Here is a 13,378-nt window from a genome sequence, read left to right on the forward strand (position 1 = left end):
CTCGCAGAGGTCCCTACACAATGCAGCAACACGAGATGCCAACAGCCTGTCCCCAGTGGCAACATTTACTCATCTTCCAAAATCGTTTTGAGCTCTTCGAATCCTGTTACTTTTCTTTGGCTCTTGACGCTCTGCAAACACAATCTGTGCTAAACCCTGCAGTTGTCCGACGTCAAAGGCTTGGCCGTACGTCGGAGGACTTCCCAGAGGACCGTAGTTTGGTCCCAAGAGGACAGGATGCCTGGAGCGCCAACTGTACACTCCTTCTGCCAGCTTTTTTCAGGATATTTGCAAAAACTGCAGCCGAGGGGGCGTTTCCGAGCAGCGGGGGCGGGCAGATACCGCACCTCCCCTCTCCACGTTCTTGGGGGAGGGGGCGGTGCCCGGGCAGGGAGCAATAACTAAGGCCGCGTTCGCAGCCAGGTGCGAGCACGTGGACGCCTAGGCTCTGAGCCCCGAGTGCCGGGCGGTCCGTTTACCCTCCCTTCGCCTCGCACCTTCGGCCGCCTCCGGGCAACCTCAGCCCCGGCCAACGTTTCGCGTCGCCGCCGCCCCGGCTCGCGGCCTGTGGCTCTGGGCTCCCGGCGATCCGGCTGCGGAGCGTTGCCGGCGTCCTCCAGGCGGGCCCGGGAGGCGGCGCGGCCTCCGGAGGCGGGGACCCGGCGGGCCGCAGGCGCTCGGCTTCCGGAAGCCGGTGGTTCTCCGGCTGCCGCTGTGCGGACCGCCGCGGCGGCCTGAAATCCAGCATCCCGGCCAACACCTCCCGGAGCAGCAGGCGGCACCAACGCCCCAGCGGTTGGATCCCAAATCGCGCTCGCCTTGGCCGGCAAGATGCAACCGGTGTACCCGGAGGTGAAACCCAACCCGCTGCGGAACGCGAACCTCTGCTCGCGCGTGTTCTTCTGGTGAGCGCCCCGCCTGGGCTGGGATACCCCCGCCGCCGTGGGGCGGGTACCTGATGCCGCCTTCGCCTTTCGGGGGCAGAGGCGCTTTCCGCTCTCCCCCAGGCCGCCCGGCTTCTTGCCGCCGGTGGGGCCGGCCGCGTGGTCCGCGCCGGCTTGGCGGCTTGCGGGAGTAGGGGGAGCAGGCCGAGGAGGGGGACGTGGTCGCGGGGTCGCCGGCTGTCCCAGTATATTTGCTGGCCGCTCCGGCAGCCTCCGGTTCCCGGAGCCGGGGGGAGCAGCTGGAGCCGGAGGCGGGGAGGCGGAGAACGGAGGCTGCCCAAGGGGAGTCACCGCCCAGCCGGAGAAAGGAGCGGACCACCCCCCTCCTCCCCGCTGGGAATTCGCTCCTTTGAACTAGAACTGCACTTTTTTTTTCCGTTTTTTTTTCTCCTTAAGCAAGCAGCTTATGAGCAGCTTTCTTTATGTAATTAAAGCCCTGGACCAATTGCCGGCTTCCAATAATGTCCCCACTTTTAACCATGTTCCTTATGTGACATCTGCCGGCTAGTTGCACCCGGCTCTCTCTCTCTCTCTGTGACCCTGTCTCTATCCCTCCCTCCCTCTGTCTGTGTGCGTCTGGTACCTAATTAAGGCAAATTTGTAGTGGGTAAAGAAACAATTTTTATGTAATGAATGGGGACACTATTCTTGAACATGTTTTGCTTTTGCCTGGGACACAGCGACGACCGGCGTAGGTATTTTGACCAACCGCTTTCCCTGTTGTTAATATTTATTTACCCTTCCATCTTTGAGGACCACTCTGGGCTTGGGGGCCCTGAAGCCTGTGGGGTCTTGTCCAGATCTCTAGCCTTCAGAGAAGTGGTATGTGGTTGTTCCTATAACTTCAGGCAGGGCAGGCAGGGCAAGGAACTCTCCAAGACCGTTTTTGTGGATTTTAAAAATATATGCATGGAAATGGAAGGTGAGGACCTCTCATTGATTGTGGTAGGCACCCATTTCCAGTTTTCCTGTGGGAGCAGATGGAGCTATTATCTTTTACAGCTGAAGGTACTGAAGCAGAGGTTGAGGAAGTTGCCTACATCACATGGTGAGTAAGTGGTGAAGTGGGATCCTGGACTAGGCAGTCTGACTTCTGAGCCTGTGATTCCTGTGTGGGTAACTGCAGTTCTGTTAACTGTTATAACTGTTTAACCTGTAACTGTTGTAAGCTGTGTGTAACTGTTTCTGTTGGTATGCTTACTTGTTCCAAAATGCATAAAGAAGGTGATTCCAAACACACCTTTGTTCTTGTAGACAATTCAGGTTCTTGCTGTGGGAAATGATGCATGTGAAACATGTATAATCAAGCTTTAGGGAGGCTGTTCTCAAAGTACAGCTCTCAGACCTGCAGCGTCCTCCTCACCTGGGAGCCTGTTGTTCATTCGCTCAGTTGTGTCCGACTCTGTGACCCCATGAACTGCAGCACACCAGGCTTCCCTGTCCTTCATCATCTCCCGCAGTTTGCTCAAACTCCTGTCCATCAGGGCCGTGATGCCATCCAACCATCTCATCCTCTGTCGTCCCTGTCTCCTCCTGCCTTCCATCTTTCCCAGCATCAGGGTCTTTTCTGATGAGTCAGCTCTTCACATCAGGTGGCCACCAGAGTATTGGAGCTTCAGTTTCACCATCAGTCCTTCCAGAGAATATTCAGGATTGATTTCCTTTAGGATGGATTGGTTTGATCTTCCTTGCAGTCCAAGGGACTCTGAAGAGTCTTCTTCAACACCACAGTTCAAAAGCATCAATTCTTCGGTGCTCAGCCTTCTTCATGGTCCAACTCTCATAACCATACATGACTGCTGGAAAAACCATAGCTTTGACTGTATGGACCTGGGAGCCTGTTAGAAATGCACTTTTCCTGCACTCATTCTAGATCAGTTCTGTAAAATTGGAAGCCCTGGGGATGAGGTTTAAAGAAGCGTTCCAGGTGATTCTGGTGGCAGGTTGATGCTGGCAACTGCTTTTTAAATTTTTTTCTGGCAACTGCTTTAAGCCACCCCTCACACTGGCATTGTTACTTCAGTATAATCTTTTAAAAAGGGGTCCAGACTTCTGGCAGACCAGTGGTTAAGACTCTGCTCTTGTAGTTCAGGGCGGGGCGGGTTCCATCCTTGGTGAGGAATGATGATCCCGAGGAGAGGGGGTTCAGAGTTGGCAGACTTAGTTGTTGACCATAATAGCCGTCTTTTGTTCAAAGCCTGAGGTACCTTAGTGATTTCCTTCTGTACCCAACTTCGCTACCAAGGGAATGATGAACTGAGCCCAGCTAGGAAGTTTTGCCCAGAGAGAAGGCCCACCTTGCAGAGAAAAATCGAGTTTTCATGTTCTTATTGGGTATATACATTAAATTTCATCTGTGGTTTAGTGTTTCTTAGCAGTTTGCAGGTAGGGTATAAGGATGTGGATATTGGTGACGTTTACCAATATGGGTGTTGGTAATTGTTGTGGATTTTGTAGAATATACTTTTTTTTCTATTTGTAAGAAATTTAAAACTATAAAGCAAGAAAAGAGGAATAAGGATTTGTTTTTATTAGCCAAGCACACTTACTGATATTTTGATTCTTAGTCTTTCCCCTAGAAATTTTTATGCACACCTGCTTATCCATATTCATCTTTTGTATAAAACAAAATAGTTTTGAATCTTGAAGCCTTTTTAATTTTCTATGGTTAACATTTAATACAAATCTTTAAAACATGGTATTTAATTGCAATTTATGCAGTCTTTCACTTTTGTTTATCACAGTTTATTGCTGATTATGATGTGATGAATATCCATGACCTTGTATTGTGGTGCATCTTTTGTTTTTCTATATTCTCAGATGTAAAATGACCAGTGAAAGGCCAAATTGTTTTCCATAAGGTTCAAACCAATTTGCCCTCTTCACAGCTGTTTGTGAGCTTATTTAAGTATCAACTTTGAATACCTAAATTAATTCTTTTAGGTCTAAGGTTAATATCAAACAGTTTTTGGTTTTTGGCCCCTGCCATGAGGCATCCAGGATCTTAGTTCCCTGGCTGGGGATGGAACCTGTGCCCCTTGGCAGTGGAAGAGTAGTGTCTTAACCACTGCACCCCCAGGAAGTCCGATAATATCAAACACTTTTAATTTCAATTTGTTTGATTTGTAAAAATGGAACATTTTTTTGGTGCCTATTGACTTTTTTTTTTGAATTGTGTATTAATAAATAGATTTTTTTTTTAAATAACTTGTAACAGCACTTATAATTTTACAAATTTTCATTTCTCTGAATTTAGAGGTTTTAAATTATATGTTATTAAGAATATCAAGCTTTTCTTTTTGGTTTCTCCTGTTGCTTTTATAATATGTCTTTGTAAAATCCCAGCCATCATTTAAATCTCTGTAAGCATTTTATTTTAATCTTGTTTCATTTCTAACAATAAAGCCAGCTAGAATTTCATTTTTTCCCGAAACAGCCCATTTTCCATGGTTTATTGAATAATTCTTGCTCATCCCCATTATTGGAAATAAGGAGCACTTGTTAATGAACCATGTCCAGCTGGGGACTGGATTGTCCAGTCTGCTGAGACTCCCTGGTGATGTCCCTGCTGTCCTGCAATTCAGCCCTCTGGGTGTGCTCTGCATTTCTCTACCACCTTCATCCCAGAGGCCAGCAGGTTGAGGGTTAGTACAGGACCTATCCACAGAGATGAGGGTTGAGTAGGATCTTGGACCAGATGCACTTGTCCCATCAGTCAGTTCAATTGCTCAGTTGTGTCTGACTCTTTGCGACCCCATGGACTGTAGCACACCAGGCTTCCCTGTCCATCATATCGCAGAGTTTGCTCAAACTCATGTCTATTGAGTCAGGAATGCCATTGAACCATCTCATCCTCTGTCGTCCCCTTCTCCTGCCTTCAGTCTTTCCCAGCATCAGGGTCTTTTCTAATGAGTTGACTCTTCACATCAGGTGGCTAAAGTGTTAGAGCTTCAGCTTCAACATCAGTCCTTTCAATGAATATTCAGTACTGATTTCTTTTTGGATTGACTGTTTGATCTCCGTGCTGTCCAAGGGACTCTGAAGAGTCTTCTCTAATACCACAGTTCAACAGCATCAGTTCTTTGGTGCTCAGTTTTCTTTATGGTCCAACTCTCACATCCAAACATGACTACTGAAAAAAACCATAGCTTTGACTATATGGACCTTTGTCAGCAAAGTAACGTCTCTGCTTTTTAATATGCTGTCTAGGTTGGTCATAGCTCTTCTTCTAAGGAGTAAGCATCTTTTAATGTCATGGCTGCAGTCACTATCTTAAGTGATTTTTGAGCCCCCAAAAATAAAGTCTGCCACTGTTTCCACTGTTTCTCCATCTATTTGCCATGAAGTGATGGGACCAGATGCCATGATCTCTTTTTTGAATGTTGAGTTTTAAGCCAGCTTTTTCACTCTCCTTTTTCACTTTCATCAAGAGGCTCTTTAGTTCCTCTTTGCTTTCTGCCGGGGTCCAGCCCCAGCAGGATCCAGGGGGTACCCTCAGGCGTGAGAGAGAGAGAGAGACACCAGACGGGGGTGCAGCGAGTCTGGAAGAGTCTGGCAATGCTTTATTTTTTACCATAGCTTTTATACCCTAAGTTAGTACATTTCTAAGGGGAAGATAGTTTAACATTACGTCAGCTTGTCCTTCACGAAACCAGGGTGTTTTCTGCATACTTCTTTGTTTATGAGGGTCTTGTACATTATCTTCTGGCCTGGGGGCCTATTAACATTTTATGCAAGTCAGGTGAATGTAAACCTATTTTCTGCTCCTATGGTGACCTTCACTGAAAGGTAGCGGTCTCATAGGGCAACAGCACAGAGTAGAAGTATAACCTTGTTAACACAAAAATTAATCCTTCTGCAGAAGTTGTCAGTTGCGTTTATTTAAGAAGTGTACCCCACACTGACTCTGCGGCTTCAGTGAGGCAGCTTCTGCCTAGCACTCCTGACTGACAATTAACAACCATCTCATTGTTACCACACTAGGGCTAAGTCCTTATTTCTCTAGATCTTTAACTATATTAACAATGGTTTTTATAACACAACTTTAGCACATTAAAGGCAAAAATACAGCAAGCAAAACACAGCAAACAAATCACAACCCAATAACCACCTATAGAATAATTTTCTTATGTTTTCTAATAGGACTCCTTTACCCCTTAAAAGGGCTCTATGTCTATTAGGGCTTTTTATATAATCAGGTTCTTTATGCTATTTTATGATTAGGATATTATAAGCAATCATGCATATTAGTACCAAGGGCATAAATGCATTTGGCTAACAAACTACCAGCAAAGGAGTTTAAATTAAAACACTCCTTTCACCCTGAATAATCTCATAAAATACCACCACCTGGGAAACTTATTGATTAAAGTTCTAAATTGATTCTTATTTGGGAAGAGATCGGGGAAGGCCTTCCTGCCTGTGTCAGAGAAATTAGGGAGTAGTCCATTGAGGCATGCATCAGAAAGATTATCTTTAAGGTGAGAGCCGGGGGCAGCTTTTCGAAATCCCTGAAAACCTGATCTGCCTTGCCTGCCAGGCTTTCTCCTTGTGACCTTGTCATGGGTGGGATCTCGTGAGCTGGCCTTTTCAAAAACCCCTGAAAACCTGATCCGCCTTGCCCGTCAGGTTTTCTCCCTTATGGCCTTGTTAGGGGTAGGGTCCCGGCAGCTTTCTGCCATAAGGGTGGTGTCATCTGCATATCTGAGGTTATTGATATCTCTCCTGGTAGTCTTGTTTCCAGCTTGTGCTTCATCCAGCTTAGCATTTTGCATGATGTACTCTGCATATAAGTGACAATATATAGCCTTGTCATGATCCTTTTCTAATTTGGAACCAGTCAATTGTTCCATGTCTGGTTCTAACTGTTGCTTCCTGACCTGCATACAGATTTCTCAAGAGGCAGGTCAGGTGGTCTGGTAGTCCCATCTCTTGAAGAACTTTCCACAGTTTGTTGTGAAAAGGTTTTGGTGTAGTCAGTGAAACAGAAGTAGGTGTTCTTCTGGAACTCTTGCTTTTTTGATGATCCAACGGATGTTGGCAACTTTATCTCTGGTTCCTCTGCGTTTTCTAAATCCAACTTGAACACCTGGAAGTTCTCGGTTCGTGTACTGTTCAAGCCTGGCTTGGAGAATTTTGAGCATTACTTTGCAGCGGGAGAGATGAGTGCAGTTGTGCGGTAGTTTGAACATTCTTTGACATTGCCTTTCTTTGGGATTGGAATGAAAACTGACTTCTTCCACTTCTTTAAGGTCCATACTGCTTTTGTCCTTTATTGAGCCCATCTTTGCATGAAATGTTCCCTTAGTATCTCTAATTTTCTTGAAGAGATCTCTAGTCTTTCCCAGTCTATTGTTTTTCCTCTATTTTTTGCAATTGATCACTTAGGAATGTTTTCTTATCTCTCCCTGATATTCTGTGGAACTCTGCCTTCAGATGGACATATATCTTTCCTTTTCTCCTTTGCCTTTCGCTTCTCTTTTCTCAGCTATTTGTAAGTCATCCTCAGACAACCATTTTGCCTTGAATTGTAACTCCCCTGACACTGACCACGCCTCATCAGTGAACTCTCTGCTTGCAAAGGGAGTGTGGATGTGGAAACTGCCATTGGTGTCAAGACAGACTCTCCAGAGACTCTTGTCAGAGAAGCTGATGTCATGAGGGGGATGTGAACTAGCTGAGTGCTGAGATGGTTTAAGGAGGTTGGTTCTGTTAGGTCCTCAGTAACTATCAATTGTGAATACATAGAAATGTTTAATTTCAAACTAGGATTCTTTGCACCATTTTCAGAATACCACTTGTATGAATCTTGTTGTTCTTCATTAACAGTCAAAAATCCACATGTTGTTGATGGAGTCTGGGTAAGCTCTCCAGGGCTCTTTCTCTGGCTTTGTTCTGTTCCCCCCTTTTAGACACATATCTAATTTTTTTTAATTAATTAATTTGGCTAAGTTGGATCTTAGTTGGGGCATACAAACTCTTCGTTTGGGTAGATGGGATCTAATTTACTGACCAGGGCTTGAACCTGGGTCCCCTGCATTGGGAGTGTGGCATCTTAGCCACTGAACCCCAAGGAAGTACTCTCAGGCATTTAGTTTGATTACTTTTGGTGATTTTATACGATAACTCCAGCTCCTAGGAAGATGCAGAAGGATCACCCTAAAGGTGTATTAAATTTTACTACTTAGTCCTTGGGCTTCCCTTATAGCTCAGTCGGTAAAGAATCTGCCTGCAATGCAGGAGACCTGGGTTTGATTCCTGGGTTGGGAAGATCCCCTGGAGAAGGAAATGGCAACCTACTCCAGTATTCATGCCTGGAGAATTCCATGGCCAGAGGAGCCTGGCAGGCTACAGTCCATGGGGTTGCAAAAGTCGGACACGACTTAGCGACTAAACTACTACTGCTACTAAGTCCTTATAGTGAAATAAACAGTGTAACAGATTTAACTCCTGTAGTTTATTCTTGATATTGGTTTATCTTGATATTGTTTTTATACTCCACATCTGGTCAGCCTGAGAGATGTCGACTAGTGTCCATTCAGATGTGTCAAGTGAATAATTTGCTTTTCTGAGTCATCCATGGGTCCCCCAATGTGTTGACTCCGTTCCTTTTGTTGACCTGAAAGAGACTGTCAAGATATTTCTCCCGCAAAGATGGGTTTATGTGGGAACAGCAGAGAATTGCAATTCAGTGTCTGCAGCCATGGGAATCCACCTCCAAGTCTCCAGAGGAGGAGGAAGGAGAACTCTTATAGAGGGAAAGGAGACTTTGGAGAGCTATTGTAGTAAACAGCGTCTATGGCTTTTCATTGGCTGAATCCTTGCCAGGAAGGAAAGATTGTTACTTCTTACCACTGGTCTCTGATACTGTTGCAGGCATGAGAGCTCCCCCTCCTGGTCTCCCAACTATGTAATTGAGGTTTCTCTGTGTTAATTTTTTACACCTGTGTGTCTTTCTCCCAGGCTATGTCTGCTCTGTGATGTGTGGAACATTTTCACCCTAAGTCTTGCCTGTAACTTTTCTTTCGATGGAGCCAGAGAACACTGTCCTCCTTACCATGAGGCTGTTACTGTGGGTTTCCTCTTTGAGTAAGATAAACCCCTTTTAGTGTTTTCCGTAATGAGTTCGATGCCCAGGTCAGGAAGATCTCCTGGAGAAGAGAATGGCTATCCACTTTACTAGTCTTGCCTGGAGAAGTCCATGGACAGAGGAGCCTGGCGGGCTATAGTCCATGGGGTGGCCAAGAGTCGGACCCAACTGAGCAACTAAAATTATCTGTTAAACTTGCCAGTGCTCTTCTTACCAATATGATTGACTCACCTTGTTGGCCCTAAAATTTGAGTACCTGGTCCCTCCCACTTTATTTACTTTTTAAGTAGATAAATTAAGATCTTTTTGTTGGAGTTTTCAATGTCAAACTCTCAAAAACTAATAGAATGAATAGACAGAAAAGTAGGATATAGCAGACCCGAAAAGCACTATGAACCAGTTCAACATGGTTAAGATTTATACAATTTTCACACAACAGCAGGATGCAAATTCTGCTCAAGTTCCCATAGATGATAAATCTCTCCAATGTCGAGGAGACGCTGATACATATCCAGGGTCATGAAACAAGGTGCAGAAGTTTCATGGTCTAAAGGTATTGAAATCATAGAGTCTGTTCTCTTATTACTGTGGAATTATGTTAGAAACCAATATCAAATGATACTTGAAAATAACCTACATATTTTCAAGATCTACACCCTGTTTTTAAGTTCCTCTCAAAGCATGAGAACAACTGGCTTGTTCACTCTTGTTGGGATTCAACAAGGTACTGGGGAGGAAGGGGGCTTCCTGTGTGCGGAGACAGGTATACTTGGTCCTTGAATCCTTATAGTAAACCCTTGTTGTACCTGGTTTTGTCTTCCTTTTACCAAAGTAGGACATTGAGGAGCTCAGAGTTGAGTCAAGGTGACTGGGTCCAGAGTATGGGCTATGACCTCTGTGTTGCTGTGTATATTTCCTCATCCGGAGCACGTAGAATGCCTGGATTGACTGAATTTATAAGGGTGATTGAGTGGAAATCTCACATTTGTCAACAGAAAGCTCATGAACATAAAGTTGCTCACCCAATAAATTGCTTTTATTTTTCAGACCCTCGTTGGTGAGGATGTGACAGATTATGTGATAAACCCAACTGGCTACTACTTTAAACTTCTACTGAAGGGATTTTTCTTTTTCTGTAAAGAGAGAAAGTTGTCTGTCCTGTTTTGTTTTTTTCTGTTCAGAGAGGAGGTTTAACAATTCCATTTCCAATTACAGTATTTCCCATCAGTTTTAAAAAGTTATTTACAAGAAGCGTTATTACACTACTTCTACTTTTAAATGCATTAAACACTTCTAAATATCTAGAAAGACTAGATATTTCATTTAAGAACTTACTTGTCCACTATGTACGCAGTACTGTTAAGTAAAATTGCACACATGCAACAATGGTTATAATTTGAGGTATCTTCTAAATACGGCCATTTTGGCCTGAACCATTCCCTATCTTACTTCCTTCTCTCTCCCACCAACTGTCCTGTTCTTAAACAGAAATTCAGTTCAGTTGCTCAATCATGTCCGACTCTTTGTGACCCCATGGACTGCAACATGCCAGGCTTTCCTGTCTATTATCAACTCCCAGAGCTTGCTCAAAAACTCTGGGAGCTTGCTTAAATAGAAGGGAGATGGCTTAAAACTTAAGCCTGGGCCTGCAGGGGTTGGCGTATCAGTGCCACAGATTACACAGGTGGCGTTTATATGAGTTCTAAGTGTTCGTTGAGCAACACTGTTCACCTGTAAAACATAATGCATTTTTAATAGTACAGGTAAGTGCCTGTTGCATATCAAGCCCTCAGTAAATGGGGACAGTGAGGATTATTGCAAAACCCTCCCTCCCTCCCTCTCTCGAGTGGATTTGGTCTTCTCTGCTAGGAGCCACTTAGAAAGTAAGTTGAGTGTTTTTGTTTTGAAGGGAAATTCCGCAGGGCCGCCTTCTCATCAGCCCCGTTCCTCAGGAGGGATTCCTTTCCTGTAAAGGGGGAGACCTTCTTAGAAACCCTTCTAGGAAGGATGAAGTGCAGCCGGAAGGAATCCCGCAGAGCCGCCAGCTCACAGACACAAAAAGGGAATCAGTTGCTTTTGATTTCTGGGAACTGGCCTCTCTAGTAAGGGCAGAGCAAAGTGAGGAACCTAGTACCTAGTACTGAACGTGTGTGGAAAGAGTGGTCTGAGAGGGTAGGTGAGGCTCCTGTGGGTGAGACTGAACTCCACCTGCAAAGTGCGGGTGAACCCGAGGCCGGCCTCACCATTCTGTGACTCCCAGTCATCTCTGGCTGATTCTTCTGGAAAGTCTTACTCTGAGAAGTTGGTGGCAGGCGAACGGGGGGTGGGGGTGGGGGTGGGGTGTCCACAGACAGGTTGAATTCAGCTGGCCCAGAGCCACACAGACAGCCGGTCTGGTTTAAAGCCACAATGTGGTTTCCTCCTGCTCACGTGTTTAGGCTGAATTCTGGCAAGAATGTCAAGGCAGGCAGAAGTGAACGGGAGCACTGCTGCAGCCCCCTGTGTGGTAGAACCCACCGGCCCAAGCGCGTGGAGCGTGTGCCTGAGTGAGGTCAGCAGCCCCTCCAGGCTGGTGGCGGCCTCCAGGCAGGAAGCTGTCATCCTCCACACTTCCTGCCTCCTCTGTGCTCACTTCCCCAGGCCTCTTTCTGCTTTCTGCCCCTGCCTTCTGTGTTCTGTTTTATTTTGTAGCTTATTTTTAAGCTTTTTAAATTTTTAATTTTTTTTAAAATCTTTTGGCTGTGCGGTGGGGAATGTGGAATTTTTAGTTCCCCAGCCAGGGATTGAACCTCTGCCCCCTGCACTGGAAGTGTGGCGTTTCAACCCCTGGGTTTCCAGGGAAAGTCCCTCTGTTTTGTTTTTTATCTCTGCTGTCCCCCCCTCCCACCTCAGAAAGTCAGCCCCATTTACTGGTTTCCACAGAAGTCCACGTGCAGTGAGGTTTGGTGATCTTTGAAGATGTGGGTTGAGGATTATCAGTGGAAGGCCTGGCCTCCCTCCCCTCCATTTCCTCTCTCAGCTCCCTCCCACTGAGGTAAGAAGCAGGGTCTCCCCTCATTGTGGGCACAGCCACGCTGAGCACTCAGGGACACACTGGGATTTTCAAGAATACCTTGCTACCTTAAGCATATTTCTGTACTACCAGGTGGAACGCTACCACAACCATGATTAACGTTTGTATCGATAAAAGACTGGCCAAGTGCAGCTGCTTTCTTTGCCTCCAGCTGAAGAAACTGAGGTGCAGAGAGGTTAAAAAAAATTTCATGTCCAAAGCAACACAGATTTGTAAATGGGAAGGAGGCTGTTGTTTCAGCTTCAGATGTTGAAAGTCAAGTGCCAGAGATCCTTGGAAGGCAGAGGAGGATGAGTTACGTACAGCTCAAAGAGTGGCGTGAGCCAAGAAGAGAACAGGTGGTGCTTGTAAAAAAGCTATATTGTATCTTCATTTGTGCAGAAATTCTCTTAAGAAGTCCATCTCCAAAAGCATATTGCACTGCAAATGATGGCTTTATTCCTATATTTAACAATCCAGTGTTCATGTTCAGTCTTAAATTTCTGACGTGTCCCCTGGTTCCTAATGGATCTTAGCATTTGACTTGATTGTAGAGCAAAGGGTTTGTGTTCCTTATATCCTGGTCTTTTGACAGGATCCTAGTATTCTTGCACTTGCATCTTTTTATTTTAAAATTTTTGTTTATTTTATTTTTGTTTATTTGGCTGGGCCATGCAGCTTGTAGGATCTTGGTTCCCTGACCAGAGATCAAACCCCGGTGCTCTCAGCGGTGAGAGCATGGAATTGTAACTGCTGGGTTGCTAGGGAATTCCTGTATCTTTTTGTTTTGGAAGGAAATGATATGGTATGGCAGCCTCCCTTCTGCTCCTCTCCCTCCCAAAGGGGAAAAAAAAAACCTTGATTTGATTTGAAATCAGATTAATAGTAAAATTCTTGATCACCTGAGGTTGTAGAGCTGTTCTCAATCTCTGTTTTCTAAAAGTTGCTCCTTTTTGCCTGTTCCAGGTACCTCAACTCCTGGGTTGCCCAGGACAGTCCCGATTTACACCCCTTTATCACACAGTAGTTATTAACAGCACCCTGTTTTACTCCTTGAAGTATCTTAGGTTGAATGATAAATAATATGGTCGCTCTAATAGAGCTAAGTTCATATTCCATGCTCCATCCTCTCCAGTGGGTTCAGTCCCTGGGTTGGGAAAATCCCCTGGAGAAGGGAAAGGCTACCCACTCCAGTATTCTTGCCTGGAGATCCCATGGGGTCGCAAAGAGCCGGACACACACACACACACACACACACACACACACACACACACACACACACACACACACACA

At 45.4% G+C, this 13,378-nt stretch overlaps 1 protein-coding gene across 3 annotated transcripts in view; it reads left to right on the top strand.

Annotated features, from left to right (window-relative positions):
• The first annotated feature begins 692 nt into the window (after nt 1-692).
• ABCC4 (ATP binding cassette subfamily C member 4) overlaps nt 693-13,378 on the top strand; it is a 210,803-nt gene continuing 198,117 nt past the window's right edge. For 2 of the 3 annotated variants that reach the window (XM_043477571.1, XM_043477572.1), the window contains exon 1: nt 693-905. In XM_043477571.1, coding sequence (XP_043333506.1) covers nt 832-905 — 74 coding nt within the window. In that variant the 5' untranslated portion in view covers nt 693-831. Of the gene's footprint in view, nt 906-1,421; nt 1,993-13,378 lie in introns of those variants that run through there. The other variant, XM_043477570.1, reaches the window with a different exon arrangement.

Source organism: Cervus canadensis, chromosome 9 (genome assembly GCF_019320065.1).
Source record: "Cervus canadensis isolate Bull #8, Minnesota chromosome 9, ASM1932006v1, whole genome shotgun sequence".
Taxonomy (NCBI): Eukaryota; Metazoa; Chordata; class Mammalia; order Artiodactyla; family Cervidae; genus Cervus; species Cervus canadensis.